Source organism: Excalfactoria chinensis, chromosome 1 (assembly GCF_039878825.1).
Source record: "Excalfactoria chinensis isolate bCotChi1 chromosome 1, bCotChi1.hap2, whole genome shotgun sequence".
NCBI classification, from domain to species: domain Eukaryota; kingdom Metazoa; phylum Chordata; class Aves; order Galliformes; family Phasianidae; genus Excalfactoria; species Excalfactoria chinensis.
In genome coordinates this window covers 75,116,634-75,143,192 of record NC_092825.1, presented here as the reverse complement: position 1 = coordinate 75,143,192, position 26,559 = coordinate 75,116,634, and the positions used below count along the sequence as shown (strand labels likewise).

Here is a 26,559-nt window from a genome sequence, read left to right as displayed (position 1 = left end):
GGTGGGGGGGGAGGGGGCGGGGCTTTCCGTCACGTGGGTGTGCCGCGCGGAGAGAGGGGACGGCGCGTGCGCGCTGGGTCACCATCAGCTGATCCGCGGCCGCCGGCGCTGGAACGGAGCGCCGCTTCGGTAAGCCGGCCGCCGAGAGAGACCCATTGCTTCCCCATCTCGCTTACGGGGTCGGTGCCGCTGCTCGTTCCCCCTCGGTAGGTTGTGAGGGATCGGGCGGCCATTAAGGGGGTCACCTCGTTCCCTCCAGCGGTCGTTAACGGGCGCGGTAGGGAGGGAACGCCGTCCTCCCCATTGAGGGCTGCGTGCGGCCCTCAGCCGCCGCCGTGCTGCGCTTTGCCCTCGCCGTTCGCCCGCGGGATGGGGTCTGTCCGTGGGAGAGGCCTCCGCGCCTTGACCTTCAGCTGCCGCCCCGCCTGCTTGCAGCATGATGGCAGCTGGGGCTGCCGGGCCACGGCAGCGCGTCTCCAGCTCTCCTTCCTCGTGCGGTAGGTTTTCTCGTGGGGAACGCCGGGTTTTGTAACGAGGAGCCTCCTGAGCTCTCTGGAGAGGCCTAGCGGGGTATCTCCGTGCTCTACCACAAACGCTTCCCGGTTTCTGTGTGTAGAACGCCCGCTGTTTTGGATGGGCGAAGCTGATCCTTGCCGTGCTTGGGCCCTGCGGCGAACGGAGGGTTATGGGACAGGCATGGCGCTCCCGCTGGTGCTGCTGCTGGCAGCCAGTGACAGCGATCCAGCTGAAGGTGCTGTGACAAATCCCTTGTGTTTCCTATTCCCGTCGGTGACAGTGAAACCTGAGTTTAAGTGAGATGTTCCAGTTGTCACCCTTAAGACCTTTCATGTCGTTATGTGAGTTTGAGTGGCTGGATTCTGGGTAATGTTGTTGGCATATGTGTCAGCATGTGACATACGTGTTTCAGGTTCTATCCATTCACTGCAGTTGCCCGAAGTGATTTTCTCCTATGTTTTTTACTAGGCTCATAGTGAATTTGCGCTTTAGGTGGGAATAAAAGCAAGTTGGTGATACTTTCATTCACTGCCATGTGATACTCTAGCAAATTATCCAGGCTATTTGATCCAGCACGGTATTTCAAATGCAAATACTGCTTGAGGAAGTGAAGGAAAACTCACTGACAACATACTAGAGGTGGTTTATTGACCCACCCATCTGTAGCACCTGAGTGAGGATGTGGCAAGTGTAGGTTGGCACCGGCAGGGTCAGGTAACTGCGAGGCAGATCCTTCACACCTCTTGTAAGTTGATGTGTTTGTGCTGACTTTGATACTGCAGATTCACAGTAGATGAATGCTTGGCTTCTCTACGCTATGGTTTTAAAAGTGTTTGCAATCAAGCATTAATATTAAATATCTGCACTTTATTACTTTCTACTTATGAATATGTTAGTTGAGATCAGCATGAATAGGTCTTTGTATGACCAAAAATGTTGCAGGTTATTATCGCTGTGCTTTTCAGTATGTTATGTCAAATCTTCTTGAAAGCTGTTTTTCAGTATAACGTTATGTATGGTGGAAAAAGCTAGCTATAATGAGGGACAAACCCTGGCGTTGATGATAAATGCTGGTGTTAGTTTGAGAGCATAGGGAAGGAAAATTAAGACAAGACTGGAAAATGTCTGCCAGCATCAGCTGACTCTTCATATGGGGGTTGAAGTCTCGTGTTGCAACAGTAACACAAGATCTTAGTTTCCTGTAAGTACAGTATTTCCATTTTCTATATCTGTTTTCTACAGATACTGCAACTATTAGGGCTCACCCACGAGCAATGAGCTTAATTTTCATTCAGTGTTAGCTTAAATGTAGCTTTTACTCTGATCTAAATATATCTTGACTGTTTTATACCTAATTCATCCAGACTTGCACAGCTTGTAGGCTTCACTGTGCTTCCATGTCTTATTTTTTTCCCAGTATTACTTTGTGTGTTTATCTTCCAGATGTACGTGGGCACTCGTATTACATATTGTCATCCAAAGCAGCTGCACACCAGCAGGTTAATAGATGATTCCCCTGGAGATGTATTCAGATGCTCTGTGCTTCACTTCTTGTGTTCTGATACCATGATTCTACCTCTTTAACGTAGCATTTGACGCTATTGCTTGTCAGTAATAGCTGCTCTTCATTATTTATTTGTTTTTAACTACGTTGCCTGGGAAAGTGTTAGCACTTATGTAGCAGTTATCGCAGAGAACTGAAATAGATTCTCTTTCCCTGCCACTTGTAACATTAACACAAAGAAAAGTGTGGGAAACATTGAGAATGTCATCCACATGATTAATTTTTTTTTTAGGATGGAACACTATCAAAGACAGCAGATGATGTTCTCAGTTGGAATATTATGCTCGTTCACTATTACTCACTGTCCTCAGGCGCGTGACTTCTTCAGCCTTCCAACAGGATGGAGAGGAATGGGGATGTAGTCCAACACACGAAGCTGAATGATTCAACTTGATGTGTTTTTGCAGAGGCTAAGCTAGTTTTGCAGTAGGTTGTTGCCTGTAGATCCAGTGTGCAGAACTGGCTTAATTTGTATCTTCTGGATGCCATGAGCGCAACCTTTATGATCAGAATAAGTGCTTTTGTTGTTCCCCTCCTTTTGGAAATGGAAAGCTAAGCTTATATTAAGTTAATGGATTTGGCTGTACCTCATGGCAGTAATTCTACTACCCGCATCGAGTGTTTTTTGTTTGGTTACCTTATATAATCTGTACATTTATGTCTCTTGTTTCTGTCAAGTTGTTGTTCTGTCACCCCTCACTTCTTAAAAAAAGACCATTTGCCTCTATCTTTTTAGACTAATGTATGTAATCTAGTTGTTCTTCTGCAGCATCATTTCTTTACTGAAATGGCATGCTTATTCTGAAAACTAAGATACAAATAGATACATATGGTTAAATCCTGAAAATCATTGTCTATCAGACCTTATTTACTATTACTTAACCAAATGACACGCAAAGATCAGTCTTAGCTGCTCAGTTTATTTCTCAAGCTCATCAGCTTATTTACTACCCTGAGCTTATCTAGCAGTGAGTTTCAGAGTTCCAGACCGCTCTCCAGAAGTATTTTGTCTGACAGTGATCTAATGCATTCGTGGTAGCTGTTGACAGTTTCTTCTGTCCTGGTTTACAGAATTTTGGAAGGTCTGCTGTGGATTTCCTAAAATATTATTGTCAGGGAGTACTAAAACTAGAATGAAAGCAGCCGTCATGGCCATGTATCTGTAACACTGGGCTTTTTGCATTTGCATTTGTGAGAAGAATAGTCTTGAAGGCCATTCTACATCTGTTAACAACTGAGATTTTTCCTTCTAAACTGTTAAGTCGATTAAAATTTATGCTGAATGTACCCCTGTTGGAGATGCAAGCTCTTAAGGGACAGCTGTGTTCCTGAAAGGCATCTCTGTGATGTGAAATTCTTTGAGCTTGTTAACCAGTTGAAGATCACACATGATCTGCAGATTCTTGAGGCCTAGTTGAAGTTTTGGTGTGCTGATGAGTTCCAGTGAACCATTTAGTTCAACTGTCTCTTCCTGACAGCCTGCATCACGTGCACTCTGAAGACGCCATGTTCCACTGGCTGTATTGCACCTTTAACATGCTGTAAGCTCTGCTGGCTTGCTCAAAGGAGTTGCTGCTACCGTTTACTGCATAAAAGACAGTTAGTCTGTATATCTCTTGACACTGGCCAGCATTCTGTGCCCTAAACATGTACCACAGAACTCTGTGGTTGTGATGGTTCAACTCCAGGAGCAATGGAAAAGTTATAAATAAAGGTATTAGTTTTGTAGATAGAGAATTGTTCCTTTGTTAAAGTAGTTTATTATAGCTGGATGAAAACTTTCAAGTGTACAAGTTTCCTTTAAGAGCCTGATGAATTACTTGATTTTTTTTTTAATTACATATTTTAATCTAGTAAATGCTCCTTCCAAAAAGCTCAATTAACGAGACAAACATTTGCTCTTTCTCATCGTTATATCATCATTCCCTTTCTTACTGTGAAGGCACTACCTTAGAAATAACTATGTCTGTGTATTCTTCACAGCAAGACTAAAATGTTTTTTTCCTGACTAAATGCAGGTAGAATTGATAAGCAGCATTTACTGTAGAAGTTAGTTCTGCTGTTTTCCCTGTTAGTTCTGAATTTTCTCTAGCTCCACGAGATCTTGCAGGTTTTATTATCATGGGATAAATCTGAACCAACTAGTAGATACTCAGACAGCTGCTGCAATACATAGTTTACATTGGAGGGGCTGTGGCTAGTCTGAAGAAACTGTAAATGCTTCAGGTAATGGAACATGAAATCTCCAAATGTGGCTTAACTTGCCTTTAAGTATAGAATCATAGAATGACCCGGGTTGGAAGGGACCTCAAGGATCATGTAGTTCCAACCCCCCTGCCTGGCAGGGCCACCAAACATACACCTTTACTAGATCAGGTTGCCCAGGGCCCCGTCCAACCTGGCCTTGAACACTTCCAAGGACGGGGCATCCACAACCTCCCTGGGCAGCCTGTTCCAGGGCCTAACCACTCTACTAGTAAAGAACTTCCCCCTAACATCCAACCTAAATCTACCCTCCTTCAACTTGGATCCATTTCCCCTAGTCCTGCTATTGTCAGCCCTTTCAAAGAGTTTACTCCCCTCCTAGGTGTAGGTTCCCTTCAGGTATTGAAAGGCTGCAATGAGGTCACCCCGCAGCCTTCTTTTCTCCAGGTTGAACAAGCCTAACTCCTTCAGCCTGTCCTCATAGGGGAGGTGCTCCAGGCCCCTGATCATCTTCGTGGCCCTCCTTTGGACCCTTTCCAACAGCTCTATGTCCTTCTTGTACTGAGGGCTCCACACCTGGACACAGTACTCCAGATGGGGCCTCACAAGAGCCAAGTAGAGAGGGACAATCACCTCCCTATCCCTGCTTACCACCCCTCTCCTGATGGAGCCCAGGATCCCATTTGCCTTCCAAGCCGCCAGAGCGCATTGCTGGCTCATGTTGAGTCTCTCGTCCATCAGGACCCCCAGGTCCTTCTCTGCCGAGCTGCTCTCAAGGACTACTCCTTATAAAAATGAAGTTTTCCATTACAGGAAAAGTCAACCTCAATTTAATTTCCTTTGACTGGAGTCCCATACCTATTTGTGTTGTGATTCCAGCTAGGTGTTTCATTATACCGAAGTGCTATAAAAGAGTACTTCTATCTGCTCGGTGTACTGGATCTTTCTTAAAGGCTTTCATACAAAACCATTCCTGGTTCAGCTCTTTGACCCTGACTGTAAGCCCAGCGATAGTTGCTTTGTGAGATTTTACACTTTTTGTTCCATAAACTAAGAATCTTTGACCCTTCAGAAGTTATTCCACTGAGCTGCGGTGAAGCTTCTGCAGTTGCTTACAGCTTTGCATTCATCTCATTTTGATGTCTGTAATCTTAAAGGTTAGAGTAACAAGAAATATTTCAAGTGACAAAACCAAATGCACCTAAAAGCAGAGTGACTGTTTTGTTTAATAAAAGTAAGGGTAGATGCTTCAGCTTTGCAGTAGTGTTAGTGAGGTTAATGAAACTATTGCTCATCTAGGGGAAATGACTGAGCATTGTGCAGAGCAGATGGCTAGAGAACTTAGCCATAGCAGTTGACAGGATCAGGAAAAGAAAAGAGGTCACTGTTAGACTCCGAAATGAATATTAATATTGTCTGTTACAGACTGGGTCTCTGTTGCATTAGATGTTTCTTTTGTATGAAAGCTTATCAAGTCAAAGAAGGGTCAGGAGGCTTTACAGCCTGAAAGGAATGTCAGGTTGTTTACACTTGGAAACTTGTGAAGCAGTGTAACAACTAGAAAGAAGGGGAGGCTCATCCATTTCAACTTCATAAGCTCTTCTGGAGAAGCCTTCTGAGCTGCGAGGTAAGGATCAGTGTTAGAAAAACGTGTTATGAAATACTATGGCTTTTAACCAATCAGATGATGATGATGATCTATTTAGATGGACAAAGGAGCTCCTCTCAAAACAGGAGTGTTTTAGTTGATAAAATGAGTATCCTTACCAATTCTAGGTATTGAATGACCAATTCATTTGAAGTCAGAAGGCTGGTAATCTACTAAGCTGGTCAGATCTTCAGTGGGTCACAGCAGTTAATAGGGTGAAAGACTTGGCTGCCTTTCTGTCTGGAGTTATTGCTGCTGTGAACTTCTTGATCGAGATCAAACACTGTTTTTCTAGTCCTTTTTTAGTCTAACGGAAGAAATGGGCTCCCCAGTTAAAGAGGAATCTCCTAGAAGGAGTTCAGCAGAGAGCCACAAAGTTAATAAAGGACCTGGAGCATCTCCTGTATTAGTGAAGGCTAAGTAACCTGGGTCTGTTTAGCCTGGGAAAAAGAAGACTGAGGGGGATCTAGTTAATGTTCATAAGTATCTGAAGGGAGCTGGGAGGTGAATGGATGAAGCCAGAATTAGCAAAAGGACAAGGAGTAATGGCCTAAAACTTGAACATAGGAAGTTCCATACAAATGTGCGGGAGAATTGCTTCATGGTAAGGCTGGCAGAGCACTGGCACAGGCTGCCCAGAGTGGTTGTGCAGCCTCCTTCTATGGAGATATTCAAGAACTGTGTGGATGCCTATCTGTGCTACCCATTGTAGGGAACCTGCTTTAGCTGAAGGGTTGGACTTGATCATCTCTTGAGGTCCTTTCCAAGCCCTGCAATGTTATGATTCTGTGGAATCTTCCAAGCTTCTGCTAAAAGCTTGGATACTTAAATGGTGCTTGCTTGGGTAGGTTTCATAGCTGCATTTTGTAGTTGATGAGGATCTGTTATGTTTTATATATGTATTTGTTACAAAAATTCATGTACTTCATGTGTGTTTGGCTAATTTGCAAGGTATGACATTTGCTTAAAGTATTGAGCTTGTATGTATTGGCGTTTAAGCCCCCATGTGTTTGAGAAAGTAGTAGGAGCTTGTGTTGGGAGTCATGAATTACCATGTTGCACAGCATTGGCTTTCCTTAAGGCATTAGGCTTCAGGACAAGTGTAGTATGCTGGCAGTGGCAGCCTGTCTCGATCTTGAATGCACCTGAATTTACCTGTACATGTATTAAGTAGCAAGCCTCATGTGAGGGGAAGTGGCTTTATAGCACCCAAGGGAAAGTTACACAAAGGATAAATTGCATTGCCTTACGTGGTTGCATAGCATGTAGGTGAGCATTACTGATGCAAATTCCCAACCTGCCAAACAGAGGCAACCTCTGTGTGTCCCGTGGCATGTGGAACGGTATGGGGTATTTAAATGAAAGGCTGTCTGTATTGTTGAGTGTAAGAAGCAGTGATGGCTCCAGCTCTGAGCTAAGAGGTAGGTACAGCTACTGTCTTGACTCTATGATGCTTTTTATAAGCAGAAAAGTAAGGCACATTGTTGAGCACAGGTGGTGAACCCTGCATGATATTCATCGATTGTGGTGCCCTTCAACCCAGAAATTCTGTTGGTGACTGAGAAACCTGGAATAATTATCTCTGCTGTGGTAAAATCACAACTGTGTATTTGGAAGGAATGAATGTCCCGCTGATGCTATTTGTCATCAGTTCCAACATACCTGTGCCAGAGTTCTGGTCGTGCTGTTCATTATGAGAAAATAGCTTAGATTCTCAAAATGCTGCCTAACTTCTGCTTTTGTCTACTAACGTTAGGCACTGTATTTTATTGTTTTTTTTTTAGTACTTCCTCTTAAAAAAATATCATCTGTTAGAAGGGGAAGTATAAACTGTCCAACTTACAGTAAATCTGTGTCAGTGATTACCATATTATTTATGGGATCCATGCAACACTTCCTCATACATCCGGATAGCGGGATTTACATCCTGTACCAAAAGCTGTGCAGGAGAACACAGCAAACATTGACAGCCATGATTCTAAAACTTGACTCAAGCATGGCCCTGCATGCCATTTGAGCCAGTTAGAGTTGTTGGCTTACTCCAACATGGTGCTTCTGTCTCTGATTTGCCAGTCTTGTGCTATTTAATGCAGCTTTGACTGGTGTATTTAGGCTTTTGTGCTAATTTGATGTGTTGCTTATCCTAGAACCTATTAAGATAGATTTGTGGTGGCTGCAGGGAGCCCTTGGGATTGTGCAGCTTCTTGGGAGGAGAAAACATGCAGCTGCTTGTCTTTTGTGCAGTATGCAGGACATGTCAGTGGCCACCAGCCTGTGACAGCAGGTGCTAATGGCTGTCACAAAAGGTGTAGCATCAGTCTGCGCAACTAAGGTGTTGGGTGTTACACACCAATGCTTTTGCCAGCAAGGCAGAGGGGTTTATGTTACAGAGGTAAGCCCTGATGAGACTGTTTTGATGAGAATCAATACGCATTTTAAATACTCAAGCAATTAGAACTGTAGTGCCTTCAGCGCCTGCCTATGTAGCCTGTTATTAAACAGTTGTCTGTTAAGCTGTTGGGGAACAGTGTTCACTGGCACAGATATATGACACTGGAGCACTGGTAGGCAAACTGATTCCAGCAGCAAGCACGCTGTCTCTCAAGGATTTTTCATGTGTTAACATGCAGCACTTGGGGCATTTGGGACATTGAGGTCATCGGCTTTGTAGGAGGTCCTTACTATGAATGGCGAGTGCTGCTTTTATTATGTCTGGTGCTGTGCCACAAGGAAGGCGTAGATGGGAGTTCTGCTGGGCTTTAGGTTGCTTGGTTTGCTATTGCGGCATTCCCTGGTGCTGGTGGGAGAGAGACTGATGACTCATCAAGTCAGGTGGTTGTGCCTCTGCTGTGTGTCAGAAATTTCTTTCCCTTCTGCAGCAGGCTTTCTCATCCCTGTGTACGGGGGCATTAGAAGGACAGTTATTTAGGAAGTGGTGCTGCTTAACTGCTGAATTCTGGCTTTGCTTCATTTGCGGGGATTTTTGTCCCTCCCGATTTTGCAAAACAAGGTAAGAATCTGTGTTTATGTTATGAAATAGTCGTGGATTTCCTTAAGTGCTGTAAGAAGGCTCCTTCTAAAAATCTCACTAGAAAAAGCTTAATTTGAAGAGGTTGATGTGGTAAAGCAGATCATTGGGTAACCTGGGGGACTGATCAAATAGATGAAGCAGAACTAAAGCTGTAGCAGAAAACAGGTTTCTTCAGCATTGAGAGCAGGATACTTCCATTGGGGGTTACCGAGTGGTCAAATTACTGTGCTGGGGGAGAAATCAAGATTAAAAACGACAGCAATCTTAGATTTCTTATTTATTTATTTATTAAATGATGACTGCAGGATTACTTTAATATATCATCTTTCAGTCGGAGATGTTTCTGCTGATAGTAATATTTCTGGCGCTGTTCACATTCTAACCATGTTAGAGCTTAAAAGCCTCTCTTAAATTAGTAGTTGAGCAGTTCGAGGCAAGGAAGATTCCTATTTGTAAGTATTATGGGATGCTAGAATCATCTTTGTTTATAATGTGGGAATTAAAATTGAGCTAATACCCTGTGTTTGTACGCTAGTGGACTTTGTCAGGGTGAATTGCATATCCTGTGTTGATAAGAGGCCCTTGAGGGGCTCTAAGAACCAGTTGGCTTTCAGAATGGCTAGCTGCTGTGCTGTCTGGGTTTGTACATGGACAAAGCAATGCTTAGCATATCCCAACATGCTTTAGGGCATTTTGTTTTGAGTGCTAATGAGGCAGACGTGTAACAGTACAGGTACATAAGGCAGCATTTCTGCTTTCTGTGAATTTTTCATCTAAATCTGTAATGCTGATATGCAAGCACAAGAAAACTGTCCAGAGGCAGCATAGCATTTCTTACTTTGCACTCAAGGTTAAAAGATGTGCAGCCCCTTAGAGAAGGAGTCAGCTTGGCTGGGTGAGTGATGGTGTTTTTATCCTGCCTGTGTTGTGCATAGGAGATGGAGCAAAGGTGAGGAAGGATTCCTTACTCTACCTGACCTTTGGGTTTTGGCTTGGATATGAAGAAATGTTAATTTAACTTGAAACCTGCTTTTGTTTGCCTTGGTAGCTTGTCTTTCCTTTGAGACCCTTTGCCATATGGCTGCCAAACAGTGCCATTAATTCACTTAGAGAGTTGTGTCTAGTGCTTTCTTGTTTATAGTCCTCCAGGAGGTTTGGCAGTAGGACTCCAGAGGTTGTTTTGCGTTCTGCGTTTGGGTGGATTCATAGGACTAGCTGCATTTTCCAGTGCGAAAAGCAGTTGTGCTTAAGTTTTGCGATATTTTAATCCTCAACAATGAAAAAGAGGAGACAGTCAAAGCCCAACCAGAATGAGCTCTTACCAGTTGCTCAGGAACTGTTTTGTGAGGCCCTCCCTCTGCCACTCGTCAGAAGGGGATTATGAAAAATAAGCAGTGAAATGAAAATCATCTTCTAGGCCTAAACAGGAGGCAGCTTAAAGGATAAACTGTCATTGTAGGGAGTAGAGGGCATCTATCAGATACCCGACTTAGAGGCCTTGAGCTCCAGCTTACCAGTTCGACACCAGGCTGATAGCGACTGAGTCACAATCAACTGTTGGGGTTGGGAGCAGCTGGGAAAGGAGTCAATGGAAGCTGTGTTACACAAGGTTTGTGTTGTTGAATGGCATGCTTTTGCTAGGTAAGATAGGCCCTGTTGGTACGCAGAGCATGTTGTATACAGGGGCTACCACGCTGCACCTTCCACCAGCATTGTATGATAAATGTGCCAATAAAGTGGGAGTGGGTAAGCATTTGCCTTACCGCTCTCTAACTCGTTTCCAAGGCAACGCAAAGCATGATAAGGGCCGACAAAACCCTTACATGCTCTTATCTGCACCAGAAGCAGGACAGCCCAACTGCCAATTACAGGGCTAACACAGATCCCTGAACAGCTTTTTCTGTGATGATTGTTCAGCTTTTCCATTCAGTGGCTGTCAGGAGGTATCAGTCTATTGTTTAATGAGTTGAGTTTTTTAGCTGTTATTCTTCTCTGACGTTCTACAGGTTTCACTTAGAGCAATGACTGCATGATCCCTTTTGCTAACTGTGAGGCACGTAGAGCAGTTTTGAGTGCATGCGTTATTAAAATATGTGCTTTCTATTTAAATGCTGATCCATCGATTTGAGGTGGCAAAAATAGTAATTGTGGAAGTTCTCTTTGTAGTATTGCTTTTTAGAGAACAGTGGCTGTTAAGCAGCCCTGTATTGTTCTACATGCAGGTGTCTATGAACTGCTCAGAATCTTGAAAGACTGTGTTTTGAAGACCCCTAGGTGGGATGTAGAAGGCAGAAGATGTTCTCCATTGTTTAAACAGCCTGTTATTTGGCTTGAAATTAGACTGGTAGGGTTAGGGTATTTTTGGAGTGTAACTGTTGTGTGGAGCATATTAGGGAGTAAAGTTCCAGCCCTCTCCCTGGAGGGAGGAATGTTAGTTCTAGTTTGCTTAAGCAAGTTATTTTTTAACATGACATAGCTTTAAGATCCAAGCGGTTAGTTCAGGATTCTTCAGTGTTGTTTCTAATGAAAGGAAAAGAGCAGAAGGCAGGAGGGGAGGAACAAACTACATGTGCATGTATTCTTCAGATGTGACTTCTTCCTCTCTTTTTTCTTCTGTACAGTTGAACAGGCAAAATGGACTTCTCCAAGCTACCAAAAATCCGTGATGAGGACAGAGAAGCTTTTGTTGGCTATGTCCACGGAGTCTCAGGACCTGGTGGGTATTTTGTAAGGGAAATCATGAGTTCTGTTTCATCTAATGTATTATGAACCCTGATGTACACTTGGATAAGTGAACATGTATGTATGTAAGTATGCTAAGTTGTAGGTAGGGTTTTTTGGGCTTGTTTCAAAAACAGCTGCTGGCTTATACAAAAGATATATGAATGTCAAATGTATTTACTAATGTGGTATTAATGCTGATTAGTTTGCTTACTGTTCATTATATCTTTTAATAAGATTGAGGAATAGTAATTAAAAATAATAATAAATTTGCAAGCATTCTGGTTGACATAAAGCATTAGGAATCTGCATTAGGCTTCTCAATGAGGATGTGTGATGCTTGGTCTGTTCTCATTGAGATTCTGTTTGAACCTTTGCTATCTGGAATGCCCAGTCCTTTGCCAGTGTCAGCCTGCTCTGTATTACTGCACCATTGGCTGAAGGTTTGCTGCAAGGGTCAAGAAAGGTGGTAGTGCATATAGCAGGAGGACTGCTCCTCCTGTTTCATCTGCTTAAAAGCAGACTGTACTGGATTTTTCCTTTCCCCTCATGAGTTGTAGGAGAGCATGGCAGTGTGAGAACAGAAGAAGAGTGTACATCTTTTTCATAGGGATTCTATGATGAACAAGAAGCTACTTTGGCTAGAGGCTACCTAAAGAAAAAGCCGGTTTCTTAACTGCAGAGATGATGATTGAATGCAACTTAAAACTGATACAGGTTTCTTAAGATGTGGGAAATGTAACTTTTTTTTTGTAAAGACACAAAACCTTTATGTAAAAAGGATGATATAATATGTGGTAAATTTCCTTCTAAAGCAACAGGGCCGCATGTAAGTAGCAGTCTACATATAACCTGCTGATATTTAAGTCAAAATGGTAGCAGGCTTCAAGCCCAAAATGTATTGTCATCTTCATTTGTAGAAGTTTAACTTAAGACATTTAAGTAATTAATGACTTTTATACAAAATAAAACACCAAAACAGCGTTTCCTTAAGGCCTGTATAGATGCCTACCACTTTAGATTTAAATATATATGTTGCCTTTTGGAAATACCTTGAGTTGATTGGTTCACTGGTACTTTATGTTAGCATTAAATACAATGAAGATAAATAGAAGTTTATAAACAACTTGATAAACAACTAGGCTAGGTGGCTAGGGAGCACACACTGCAGAGGTGAGAAGGAAAAGGAGAGAACAGTCTCGTGACTCCCAGTCAGTTTGATCTTTCCCTCTGAATGGAGAATGGAAATGGAATCGTAAAATATCCTGAAAATACCAGGACTTTTGGCAGCCAAATTACCCCTGTGCTAAATCAGAAATGTACTCCTGATCTGAGTGAATACTAGTCTTACTCTGTCCAGATTTTAGTAGCTTCTGATGCAAAAACTTGTTTAGCTACGGGAAAACATACTCATCTATGTGTGTCTTGTCTTCTACAGTGGTCACTGCTTGCAACATGGCAGGTGCTGCTATGTATGAGCTGGTACGAGTAGGCCACAGTGAACTGGTAGGGGAAATTATCCGACTGGAAGGTGATTTGGCAACTGTTCAGGTGTATGAAGAAACATGTATCCTTTCCACTTGATCCCTTTGGACCAGGCAGAGCACGGTGCTGGTTATGGTAAAGATGATGAACAAAATTGACTGGGACCAGCAGTTGTTTCTTCCAGTGCCAACATTCAGCATCCATTCTGTACATCTTTTGTAAATTCTGATGGTTTTTGAGGTAAACCTTATATTGTTTGGCTGTATAAGAAGGAAACTTCTTTGTTATTTTACCTGGAAACCAAGCAATGTGTTTAGGTTCACTTGCTTTGTAATATTACAGCTCCTTGATAAGAATGTTGACAGATGTCAGCTATGAACGGTAAAGCTACCAAGCAGTGTGCTGTATTTTTTTTTCTTTGCTTTTGAAAACTCTGCCTTTGGAATGCTTCTCTAGGAAATGTAAAGTAAGCAGGATTCCTTCTTCTGGATAGACTGTTCTAACAGATATGATCTGTTCCTTCTTTGTTTCTACATTGTGATTGCAGAATCTTCATCCAGATGAGAGATAGACAGGATCTATTTAAAATCTAGTCAATGTAAAGTGTATTTTCTGTTGAAAGCATAATAGTGAATGTCATAAGAGCAATTCGTTAAACTTAAAGGTAGCTTTTTTCCCTCATAATCTTCTTAACTTAAGAGTTGCTTTTGCCTACATGTAGATGTTGGGAAGAAGCCTGTGCTGACTCCCAGTGTTTTGTTTTGGGGAGCTGAATAGTAAACTGGTCACTGGGCTGTGTCTGTACCTATTAAATTCATATTTTATTTGGCTCGTCATTGTTACATTTAGTAGCCTTCCATCAATACATTAAACAAGTCTAGCACTTAGGTACGGTTTACTCTTAGATTCCTGATAAGAGGATGGCAAGAGCTTTCTGGATGCAACTTGTATTTAATCTCTCTTTGAGTCATACATATGCTTTTAGAGTGTCTCCTGTATTCTAACAGGGCCTTCTGCTAAACTACTGTCCCTTTGCAGAAAGGCCCATTTGAGCATCTCTGGAGCTCAGGTGGTGCCTAAGAGAGAAGGCTCAATGTTGGAGAGAAGGGAGGTGCTAGTCTATGACAAACTTTCTTTACAATTAGACTCCTGTCAAAAAAGCTCTGCAAAGCTCAAGGTTAAAACTGTTGTGTTGTTTGTTTCTAGCAAACTATAAAGCAGAGAAAAAATTACATCTTTTCATGCTACTGTCTGATTTTAACAGTAAACCTAGAAAACATGTTTGAAGATTTAAGAAATGCTTGATGTTTTGCCATCGTGCTGTCTTGCACAGCAAGAAATTTATGCATATGGCTGACTTGAACTAATGTTTGTAACTCAGAACATGTACTCCTTGCTTTACCTTTCCAGAGGATAAACAGCTTCGTTGCTTTAGCATTTTTGGCTGGAGTTTAGTATAATGTCTACATGCTCCTCCAATGACGGTATGTAATATATTAACAAAAAGATCACATTAAAATCAGAAAGGTGCTGTAAGAGGATGATGATGTGATTGTGATGCCCTCTACCCTGTCATTTCTCTGGATGAACTTTTCCTCAGCGAATCTTTAGCTGGTGTATCCGTAGGAGATCCTGTGCTCCGTACTGGCAAACCCCTCTCAGTGGAACTGGGGCCTGGCATTATGGGAGCTATTTTTGATGGTATCCAGAGGCCGCTGTCAGACATCAGCACCCTGACCAAAAGTATCTATATCCCTAGAGGTGTCAATGTGTCAGCTTTGAGCCGAGATGTCAAATGGGACTTCACGCCATCCAAAAGCTTGCGGGTAGGTCTTGCTGAGCCTGTCCTCCCCTCTCTCCTTCCTTCTCAGAGCACCAAGGCTTTGACTGCTAGGAACAGTGGTTACAAATAATCAAGCTCACGAAGAGGTGCTAGGGTGTTTTAAGGATATATTAGAGTGGGAACTAGTCGGGCTTCACCAAAACTTGGTCCATGTGACTCACTGTGTTGCCATGTATTAGAAACTTGCAAAGTTCTAATGTGTTTGCAGTGCCATAAAGAATTTAGTGCCTAGTACAGTTCCACTAGCAGGAATAGGTGTTACCTTGGCAAAATGAATAACAACAGAATACAATGAGGATAGTTTTAGAGCTAGAAAAAAATCATAGCTTTAGCCCTTGGCATCTTCTTTCTTTTCCAGTCCTGCAGGTTAGCACGTTCTCTACTTAGCACATTAAGCTGAGAGGTATGAAAGAAACTAGGAGAATTCCTTGCATCAATCAGTAAGTGCTACAGCCTGAGCCTTGAAATGCTCCTGAGCGCATTTAGTATTGCTAGCAATGTGCTGTTAGAATAATGAATTATGTAAATGGGCTACTGTGCTGTAACAATGCATTTGCAAAGGAAGTTGTAATGGTGCTAGACTTGATAGTTATTGTTATCTTATACGACTCTTTGCCAGCATTCTTTTTTATAACTGAAATTCTTGTTTATGGCTAATAGGCGCTTTCTGATTTCAGGTCGGCAGCCACATCACTGGTGGAGACATTTATGGTGTGGTGAATGAAAACTCACTTATCAAACACAAAATCATGCTGCCTCCGAGGAACAGGGGTACAGTTACATACATTGCTCCACCGGGAAACTATGACACTTCAGTAAGTCTCCCACATATCAGTTACCGGGGTATTCCATGTTTCTTTCATAAGGTTGCAGGACCCTTTCTCTTCTGTGGGATGCCACCTTCAGAGCCTTTTGTACAACAGGATGTTAGAGGTGATCACTTATGCTGCCTTGCCAGCAGGGATTATGTGTTTCTTTTCCTTGTGCTTTTTGTTAGGATGTTGTCCTAGAGCTGGAGTTTGAAGGCGTGAAGGAGAAGTTCACTATGGTCCAAGTCTGGCCTGTACGTCAAGTCCGTCCTGTGACTGAAAAGTTACCAGCGAATCATCCTTTGTTAACTGGCCAACGGGTGCTGGATGCCCTCTTCCCGTAAGTAATATTCTGCCTGCTTGTATGTAAGAAATCTGTTTTGGGAGGAAGGATGGTGTTAATTTCTTCGAGGGTGAACAGATCCCAGACATTCACTGTGTAGCACAGCTTAATCTCAAAAAAAGTCATCTAGCTGAGTTGCTAATATTTCTATACCTATCTGACACAGGAACCCATGAATGGAAAAGTAAAAAGGGGATTTAACAGGATGGTTCTTTTACATTAATTAGGGAAATAAATGACAAATGTAAAAATAATTTAATTGCACCAAACCTTCAGAAAAGCTAGAACTTCCAAGCTTAGATATCTGCGTTTGAGCACGCAAGTAGGATCTCTATTCATGTTCTTAAGGATGTGCAGTTTGCAATGAGTCTGAAGTAGAAACTGTCACGCTTAATTGTAACTCAAACTTCTCATTTAAGTGGCTGAATTCCAAGGCACAGAATTCAGTAATTTTTCATCCTAAAAATATTGTTCTGCCCATTCTTATAATGCACATTTAAGTAGCTCTGATGTTCTTTTCTTAACATTTGCTTTCCAGTGGTGCTTCCAGCTGTGTGGACTGTATCTCAAGCTTGAAAGCGTAGTTATTGTACCAGCCTATCTCACGTATTTCAAAGGCAGTAGAAAGAAAGGATAGTTTATTCTAGTTAATGTGACTCCTGTTGTTCTGCTTTTAATTATGCAGTTGTTTCCTTACTAGAAAACATACTTTGAAATGGAAGAGAGCTGTTCTTGAGTTCCTTGCCAACCAGAATCCCTTTTCTTTACTCAGGTGTGTACAAGGGGGTACAACAGCAATTCCCGGGGCGTTCGGTTGTGGAAAGACTGTGATCTCTCAGTCTCTCTCAAAATACTCCAACAGTGATGTCATCATTTACGTAGGCTGTGGAGAACGAGGAAATGAAATGTCTGAAGTACTGAGAGATTTTCCCGAGGTTAGTATGGAAAAATTAATGGAGAGTAAACCTTCTTGGAAAGACTTGCTGTTATAGTAGTTTAGCAACTGAATAAAATACCTTATTGGTATAGCGACTTGAAAAAGTCTTATTGGCTGTAAGTTCTGACTGTAGTAACAGAAATCGCTTTTGGATCATACAAGCATGACTTCAGTGGCCTCTCAAGAAACATCTGGACTAGTGTTGGGGCATACCTTTCAACTTGTTTGAAACAAACCCAAAATGAATGCCTGGGTGTAATTTAGCACAGTTACAAGGATGTTACTTTTCATTGTTGTTATGTCTAACTTTTCTAGGTTAATCACACATACCAGATGTGGCACCTGTATTTACAAGGTGCAAGGTGATGATGCGTGCTGTTACTGCAGTCGCTATGGACAAAAGTAAATCTAAAGGCAAAAGGATGTTCTTATGTAGAATGCTACACAGATATCAGGATGTGCCTTCTGCTGTTCATGTGCATGTGAGAGATCATCTGAGTTATGTACGTGGGCTTACATCCAGTTGTTGAAAATGAACTCAGATGAGTACAGGTGGGGAAAAAAGCTCACTGTTTCCTAGTGAATTTAAGAGGGAAGCATAAGATTTTTTGGCTCAGCCTAGTAAAGTGAGGCTGAAAGAGGGTAATGTTCTTCCTGATGGAGTAGATTTGTTGTCATTTATTTGTGGTGAGCAATGGGATTAATAGGAATTGCCATTAGCAGAAGATGAGATGAGACTGAGGCACATGTACAACTCATTCTGGAAGGAAAAAACAGTATAGAATCCTGAAATCTTTAATCTAAATACTGCTTTGGTAGAATAGCTGAGAGGAGACTATCCTTATATAAGGTAATAGAGTTTAAATAAATAAATCACTAAATTTGTGGGAATCTTTACAGTTTTTGTTGTGTCTTTTTCATTGCATTATAGTTAACAATGGAAGTTGATGGCAAGGTAGAAAGCATCATGAAGAGAACAGCTCTGGTAGCAAATACCTCCAATATGCCTGTGGCTGCCAGAGAGGCCTCTATCTATACTGGTAAGATTTACAGGAGGACAAGGCTGCATGTACAGAGAAAGGCATTCTGGTATTTTCAGTTCCTAGGATGGTCAGACCAAGATCCCTGCTTAATTACATAAATCAACCCTTTCAGGCAATGCCTGCATGAGGTCTTAGTATCACAAATGGATTTGGCTTTCTTATATGCAACTATGATCTCCGCATGCTGAATAAATTCTTGCTTATAAATTAAACTTCCCACACTGGGTTTCCTGTAGTTTTGCCCCGTGTATTAATTATGTAATCTTGTGTTCTTCATGAGCACGCATCTTGTTTGCCTCTTAATGACATCATGTGAGGGTAGAATTCCTTTTTCAGTGCTTTCCTGCATTGTGCTGTTGTATTTGTTCCAGGAATCACCCTGTCGGAGTATTTCCGAGACATGGGCTACCATGTCAGTATGATGGCAGATTCTACTTCCCGATGGGCTGAGGCCCTCAGAGAAATTTCGGGACGACTGGCTGAAATGCCAGCTGGTGAGTTGTTATTTTCTTCATCCAGACTTGTAAAGACATCCTTTAAACTCAGAGCTTTTTGACTCAGTTTCTGTGTGTTGATACTTGCAGACAGTGGTTATCCAGCCTACCTTGGTGCCCGTTTAGCCTCTTTCTATGAGCGAGCTGGCAGAGTGAAGTGTCTGGGAAATCCTGAAAGGGAAGGCAGTGTCAGCATTGTTGGAGCGTGAGTGTTGCATTTCTTCCTCTACCTTTTTGTGTGTCCAGATGCCTTCAGACAAGAGGGTTTTGTTGCTGTGTGCAGCTGCAGAGCTAGGAACATGTCATGTGCGTAGATATGTAATCTCTGATCACCCTCGACTGTTGCTAAACTGTGCACAGGAGCAGAGCGAATGAATATGATTGGTAGTTCTGTGTGGTGTAAAACCACAGTCACAGCAGCCTGAGAAAGGAGCTCGAGAAAGAAAGCCATTAGCACTGTCACTGAAAAGTATGTCAAACCATGCTCTGAATGGGAAGGAGGGGGCAGGTGGAGCAACAGTGTGGGAGCATAATGTATTCTGATTCTCTTGCTAAATAATGGAATTACAGGGAACAGGAACAGGATATCTCAAACTGCAGCAGGCTGTGAAAAGCATGTGGTGCCCAGACAAATCGTGTGGAATTTTTCAGCTAATGCGATAGATGAGAACTTTGTTAAAAGCATTCCTGTGTAGCTGTGGTGACAGTACTGAGTTCCTTCTCATCGTATTGAAAGAGTGACCAAAAGGAAGGAAAGCAAAGGCACTTGAAACTTTCGGTATAAGAGAAAACTCAGCATTACTGCTTTCCTTGTAGATGTAATGACAGATGTCTTGCAGTAGTGCAAACTGAAAACTTACACAAGAAGGCAGATGCTTTCTTGTAGGCTGTATTGATTTGTCTAACACACTATATGTAAAATGGCTGTTCCCCCATTAAGTTTTTAGCAGAGCTTCTGGCACCTGCAACTTCTCCCAGAGTTCATTATTTGTTCTTAGTTCTGTTGTCCACAACAAATGCAATTGTTTGAGTTTGGGAAGCTTTTACCTGTTTGGGGAAACAGGTGTTAGCATGTCAAGCCCAAATGAATGTTGGCCTTTCTTGTTTCTGTGATCACAGGCCTGTGTGGTCATACATTCAGATTAAACTGTGGCAGTGATTCTGATTTACTTTTCCTTCTATATCTTTCTGCTCAGTGTCTCTCCCCCAGGAGGTGACTTCTCAGATCCTGTAACATCGGCTACTTTGGGCATTGTTCAGGTAGGATGCTGCAGCCCTTTTGTCTAAGCTACCAGACCTAGTGGTTGTAATTCAGCACATTAGTGCCACTGGATATGGTGTGAGAGCTTTAGTTTTACACAGACAGCTTTGAGGGGTGTATTATAACAGTGTAGGATGTGAAATCTCTTGTGAGATCTCTGAACAAACGTGTTTGGAAAAGGAAGAAAAGGTGGTAATTCCTTCCAGCAGTGACTGCTCAGGAATATTCATTTGCTTCTTGATTCCAGCCTTTTGTGCTGCAGTTTAAGTATGGCCACTCTCTAAGATAGGGTGGAAAGTAAACCAGCCTTGGTAGGTGCATTGAAACCGTGCAAAAATCCTCGGAGATGACTGGGAGAAGGATAGCTTGCAAATGATTGCCCATCCCTTCTTTGGTAGAATGAGCTGTATTGAATGGGGCTTTACTTAATTAGACCTGTGTATTGATTCATTGCTACTGGTGACTCCTCACTTAGGAGGAATCTCAAGCTGAATGAACCTAAATTCAACTTCCAGCTCAATCCATTCTATGACTCATTTGATGTTTCATATTTGAAAGTCACTGCTACAGTCAAGTTAGTAAAAGGCAGGTTTTCTTTGTCAGGCTTTTGTTACATTTGTGGTAGCCTTTGCTGCGTTGTTTGCTCAGACCTGCTTGTCATATTGGGGGTTGGATTGATTGATTGATTGTGGTTCGTTTTGCTTTCATTTATTTTGTTCTTGATTTGGAACACTGGCTGAACTCACTGGCTTCTGGCAGGTTTTCTGGGGCCTGGATAAGAAGCTGGCACAACGCAAACACTTCCCCTCTGTCAACTGGCTGATCAGTTACAGCAAATATACCCGTGCCCTGGATGAATACTACGACAAGCATTTTACTGAGTTTGTCCCTCTCAGGACAAAGGCCAAAGAGATCCTGCAGGAAGAGGAGGACCTTGCGGAGATTGTGCAGCTCGTAGGGAAGGTAACAGGCTGTGAGAAAGCGTGGGATTCCATGAAAACTGTTCTAGCGTAATATGGTGGTTTACAGCTACATAGTGCTAGAGAATGATTGAATTTCACAGAGCTTAGATGAGCTCTGCTGGTTTACAAGGTGGCAGTAATTCATGGTAACGTGTTGTAACTGCTGTTGTTTGGGGAAAGTTCTGTTCCGCTGCTGTCCCTGTTCACAGAACCCTGTTCTTTAGATGAGCCTTAGAAGAGAAGGAGATGTGATCCTAGGGCCATCTGCAGTTTCTTATTTACCAAAGTGTGTTTTAAAATACTCATTTACAGAGCAGGTTAAATTCAGTTCCTTTATAGTCCAGTGTTTGACTGTAGGCATTATTCCCACCAAGGAAGTCCTGGGACTGGTAGAAAGGAGTGACTGATGGTATCAATAATAGCAGGGTGATCTTTGTCCTGCACAGTACGACATACCATTGTCACCAGCTCCCTTCATTTTTCTTGAATGCCAAAAAATCCATTGGTAGCAGTTGTGCACATTTGTATCAAATCCTTAATGTTACTTATTGATCTAAAATGCTGAAATCCAGTTTTTCTTCCCTGGACGTAAGAACTTTATGAAAGGGAAGGATTATTTTACTTTAGGTAGGAAGATGATGTTTCAACATACCTCATGCCAGCACCAGGTGTGTTTTCTGTGTCTGGTGGCACGTTACTTTCTCAATGGAAACTTCCTTCTCACTGTTTGTAACCAGATAGACCTAATGTAGATTTATTGAGTTTTTGTTCATCTTCATAAGTCTATGTAGTAAATTGGCTGTTTGATAGCAGGGTGTGAGAAATAACCAAAAGACAGAATTCTGCTGGAAGCTACGTTAACTTCCGGTGTTCTTTCTCTTAATGGTTCTTCACTAGGACATAACACGTTTTAAACTAAGAGAGTAGGTTTAGACTAGGTATTATGAAGGAATTACTCACTAAGACAGTGGTGAGATGAGAACAAGCTGCCCAGAGAAGCTGTGGATGCCCCATCCCTGGAGGCATTAAAGGCCAGACTGAATGAGGTTCTGGGTAACTTAGTGTAGAGGGAGGTGTCCCTGCCTATGGCCAGGGGTTGGAACTGGATGGTCTTTTTATGTCCCTTCCAGCCCCACCATTCTGTGATTCTGTGATTTCATGGACATAAGTGCTGAACTAACAGTGGACCTTACCTTTCTAGGCTTCTTTGGCAGAAACAGACAAAATTACCCTGGAGGTTGCCAAGCTGATAAAAGATGACTTCTTGCAACAGAATGGTTATACACCTTATGACAGGTAAGGCTACAGTGCTGCCTCGTTCATGTGTAGTCTGGATTTCCACAGCTATTTTATTTGGAAGCTAATCAGCACAGAAGTGAATTTTACTTGCCATAAACGAATGGCAGAACAGAAGCCACTGAACAAAGTATTCATATTGTTTTACCCCAAGGCATGCAGCCCATTTCTGAATGCAGCTGCACTCTGAGTTTCTTCAGCCTTCAAGCATTGAAATGAATAGAGTTCAGTTAGTTTTTGCAATAGCATGTCCTCAGGAGGAGACGGCCGCTTTGTTTTCACAGGCAACACCCATAGTCTTCCTGTTTGTTCTAGCAGCAAATGAATGATTGCAAGTAACTGAGAATTATGATCTGTTTAAAAACTTGCTGGATTTTTCCCCCCCTATTGCAGTGTTTATCATCTTCTTCTACTATTACTTCTTGCCACACTAGCCTTTCATTTTTAACAGCCTGCCAAAGGGAGCTTTGAACTTCTGCTCACTCCCCAGCCCAGGTAACTCAGGAGGTTTGGAAGTATTTAATCTCAAAAAACTTAGACGTGCATCATCCTGTATGGTGTGTGCTTTTAATTATGTTATTAGGGGAAGGTGTGCTTTTATGTGATAGGGAAGCACAGGAAGTGTCATGATATGCTGTATAGATAGATAATAGAGAGGTCCCTTCCATCACAGTCACCTATCCATTTAAAAATCATGGAAAAGCTTCCTCTCCTGTGAGCAAAGAAACTTGCAGAGCTGTCAGGTTCTCTCCTGCTTGCAGGAAGCCTGCTCCCATAATGGTCAAAACAGGAAGGAGGAATTTTGCTGACTGCTCTAGTGTTTTCCCTTTCTCGTTAGCATTGGCACAGATTGAGATGACAGACTTGTATAGCAGTGGTTACTGCTCTGTCTCATTTGGTCCAGTGTTTGGTTGCTGCTTCAGAAACCTTGCTTCAGGACGGCCCCACGTTTTTAGATAGGTCAATCATAGGCTGTCTGTCTCCTTTGACATGAAGAAGACTAATGCTTTATTTCAGGTGAGAATTCAGAGTTGCTGCAAAGGCAGGAAGGATCAGAGGGCAGTCCTGTTAATTGCTCTGAGATTCCTGACGGATCCTTTTCTGTTTCATCAGATTCTGCCCTTTCTACAAAACAGTGGGAATGCTTTCCAATATGATTGCATTTTACGACATGGCACGCCGTGCTGTAGAAACCACAGCCCAGAGTGACAACAAGATCACGTGGTCCATCATCCGAGAGAACATGAGTGAAATCCTCTATAGACTTACCTCCATGAAATTCAAGGTATGTTCATAAGGAACCAGCTTGGGTTACTCAGTGCCTCTGAGTGGCCGTAACTTAAAAGTGGTTATCAGTTGCCATAGATACATTTCTGTGCACGTAGGTCACCCATCTTTGTAGAGCACAGCTTTCCTACTCCTATACTACTTATACCAGCACGCTCTGGTTTTAGCATTTACTGCTAGGACAGTAACCTGTGATGCAATCTGATGTTGAAATAGCTAAGGAGCATCAAGTACAATGGTTATTTTGTGAAAACTCTTTTAAGCCATTGCTTCTATCACCAGTCTTTCAGGAACAAATACCATGAGATACCGCACGTAAAAGCAGGTGTCCTTGGGTGCCAGTATCTTCTACTCCCGCAGGGGGCTGGCTTGTTTCTGCAACAGGTAGATCCCTGGCGTATACTACTCAAACAGCAAGAACAGAACAAGATACATCTGGGCACATAAGCTTGCTTGAGAGCTGGTTATGTAGAGATAGGGAAGTAATCCTTTCATTTACAAACCCTGGCCATGAGAAGACACTTAGCACTTTGGCATAGCAGTGGACAGCTTGGCTGAAAAATGGAAACCAAAGAATGAATGCATGTTAAGTAGAGGTGGCCCTCTAACACAGTAATAGTTATGAAAATGATCTTTCCTGGGTTACAGGCTAAGAAGCATAAGAATGTAGGTGTTCTGTAGTCTGTGTACTTTGGCAAGGTGATGAGAAGTAGTGTAATCCACACGTGTAAGTACATTTGGCCTGTGTAGCAGGTGTTAATCCTCAGGTCAAGAAAATATAGCTGTGGCAAAACAGGGTTGTCTTAAGGACAAGAGCTTTCCGAGACTGATCTGTACATTCAATGTATTGTTTTTCAGGACCCCGTCAAAGATGGTGAAACAAAAATCAAGGCAGACTATGCTCAACTGTTTGAGGATATGCAGAATGCATTTCGCAGTCTGGAAGACTAGACTGAACCTCTGTGACCACTCTGGTTTGTCCTCTGAATTCCTCATCTCAGCTCCTCTGCTTCCCTACCTTACAAGAATGATGCAACAGTACTTGAGTTGATAAATAGCCCTATGTTTCCCTGTTCATACTCAGTGTCTTTACAAAACATTCCTTACTTTGTGTTTGGCATTGCTTTGTGTGTCTGAAATAGTGAGTGATGTGCGAGTGGGCCTGGCTGAGTGAAGAAATGCTGTTGTACGCTTCTAGGGTGGGAAAAAATTCACCTTGCCCTCCCTCAGATCATTTGGTAGCACAACCAACTGACCTGTACTGGCAGAGGAGGTGTAGATCTTAATGCAGTCACGCGGTACATTCTGAGCTGGCAGTGGTAAGGGCATCTAGGTGTAGCACTTTGCTGAGTGACTATCATGAAACAGAATTTCTGACCATATTCTGACACGTTGATATAACCAAAGTTCTTCCCTGCTACGTCCCTTCTGCAGCCCTTGGCTGAGTCTGTTGGTATTGAAATGTGGTAGATCTGGATCTCTGCAAGAAAGGACTGACTAGAAGATGAGCATGTGCAAGTAGCCAGTATGCTTTTGTACACTGGAGAAATAGAATTTTATTTTCCTACTTAATACAGATAGGACTGTTGGATGGAGCACCAGCTAAAATCGAAGCCATAGGTGCTCAACTTCCAGAATATTTTTGCCTTCTTGCCTCCCACTCACCCCATAATGTTCCACAACACTCAGCTGCTTTAGTTTGTGAAGCTTGTTACTGCTGCTTTCTACTGTGACACGTAACAAGATTCCACACGTGTGGACCAGGAACATAATCTTTCCTAGGTGGTGCTCTCTACCAACTCTTGCCTACCAGTGCAATGTCCAGGTGGTGTTTAGGAAGGAATAAGTATGTGCTTAATCTTCCTGCTCCACCTGTGTTCATTGTGCCTGTTTGGCAGTGGCACAGATGGTCCTCATTTCTTGCGTAGAAAAGATTCTGAGATGCTAAACTTCTGGGGGTGGGGGGTTAAAGATGGGAAAGATTGACAGTACAAAATGTATTTACTTCTGCCTTCTTGATTATGATGCAAGAGAAGCTAGCGACTTCTGCACCATGCTCTGGAAGCACACAGTCTGCCAAGCAACTGAAACTCTGCTGTGTCTTGGGCTTGTTGGCATGACTAGTATGAGATGAGAAATGAGTGTAGAGCAGCTTTTCTGTCAAAATTCAAGTTCCAGCACTCCTATCATTGCTGCAGAGAGAGATGAAGATGCTGGCGTACTCCTTGGTCTTTAACTCCTGTATCAGATGACATCTAATACTTCTTTGTTGTGCAACACTGTAAGGCCCAGTTGGGTGCCAGCTGACATCTAGACTTGTTATGGTCATGAAACGGTAACAGTTGGAGATGCCACTGGTAGTGGTGGGGCTTTGCATTAATTTCACACTGAAGTGTTTTTTCCTCCAGCTGCCAGCTTTGAACGGCAATGGTGAAAGGGTATCTCGGCGCTAAGGACCAAATGCTGCCACTTCCATGATGATATCAACTCGCTGTTTGCCATGGAGAGCTCAGTTGACACTTAAGTGGTTTTACCATGTTTAGCTCTCCCAAAATAAACTACTATTCCAGCTGATATTCTGGTAGTGAACAGTTAAGTTTACAGTTCACCAAACTTTCAGTGTATGCTGCTTACTTAACAATGAGCATGTGTGAATGAGTAGTCACCATTTGAGCCCTTGCTGGATTCCTCATTGTTTGTACCCTTCACCACTGTACTATGTAGCATTTCATGCTAGAAAACAGATGTTCTTATCTCTTTAAATAGAGGATGTTATAAACTTTACAGAAGATGTCTAAGATAATACAGTTCTAATATTTATTGTGCTGTACCTGGCCCTGAAGTGTGACCAGTTCAAACAGTTTCCTATATATTTTTGTCTTTTTTTGTTTTGTGTCTCAGTTTTCAGTGTTGAGATTCTGATGTTCACTGTGTGCTGCAAGTCTTCCCTCCACAGCTGTGGGAGGAATGAAAAGATGGGCAGAACCCAACCACCTACTTTCTTGTATATTTCATAATGTATGTTGCTGGAGATTGTGTAAAAAAAAAACAGAAAAAAAAAAAAACATTTAAAAAACTGTTGGGAGTCAATGAGAATAAAATGGATTTAACGTA

General features: G+C 42.3%; 1 protein-coding gene across 4 annotated transcripts; it reads left to right on the top strand.

The window, feature by feature from the left end:
- Positions 1 to 12: 12 nt before the first annotated feature.
- ATP6V1A (ATPase H+ transporting V1 subunit A) lies at positions 13 to 26,559 on the top strand. Of its 4 annotated transcripts, XM_072361407.1 has the most exons (16): positions 117 to 207; positions 8,912 to 8,943; positions 11,586 to 11,680; positions 13,124 to 13,252; positions 14,782 to 14,996; positions 15,691 to 15,828; positions 16,011 to 16,162; positions 16,938 to 17,100; positions 18,034 to 18,142; positions 18,517 to 18,639; positions 18,730 to 18,844; positions 19,836 to 19,899; positions 20,660 to 20,863; positions 22,064 to 22,158; positions 23,272 to 23,443; positions 24,304 to 26,559. In XM_072361407.1, exons 3-16 carry the CDS (start codon positions 11,599 to 11,601, stop codon positions 24,394 to 24,396), a joined length of 1,854 nt encoding a protein of 617 aa, XP_072217508.1. In that variant the 5' UTR covers positions 117 to 207; positions 8,912 to 8,943; positions 11,586 to 11,598; the 3' UTR covers positions 24,397 to 26,559. The 4 variants fall into 4 exon arrangements, with proteins under 4 accessions (XP_072217504.1, XP_072217489.1, XP_072217508.1 ...); XM_072361403.1 differs by lacking the exon at positions 8,912 to 8,943 and having other exon boundaries at positions 13 to 129; XM_072361388.1 differs by lacking the exon at positions 8,912 to 8,943 and having other exon boundaries at positions 66 to 206.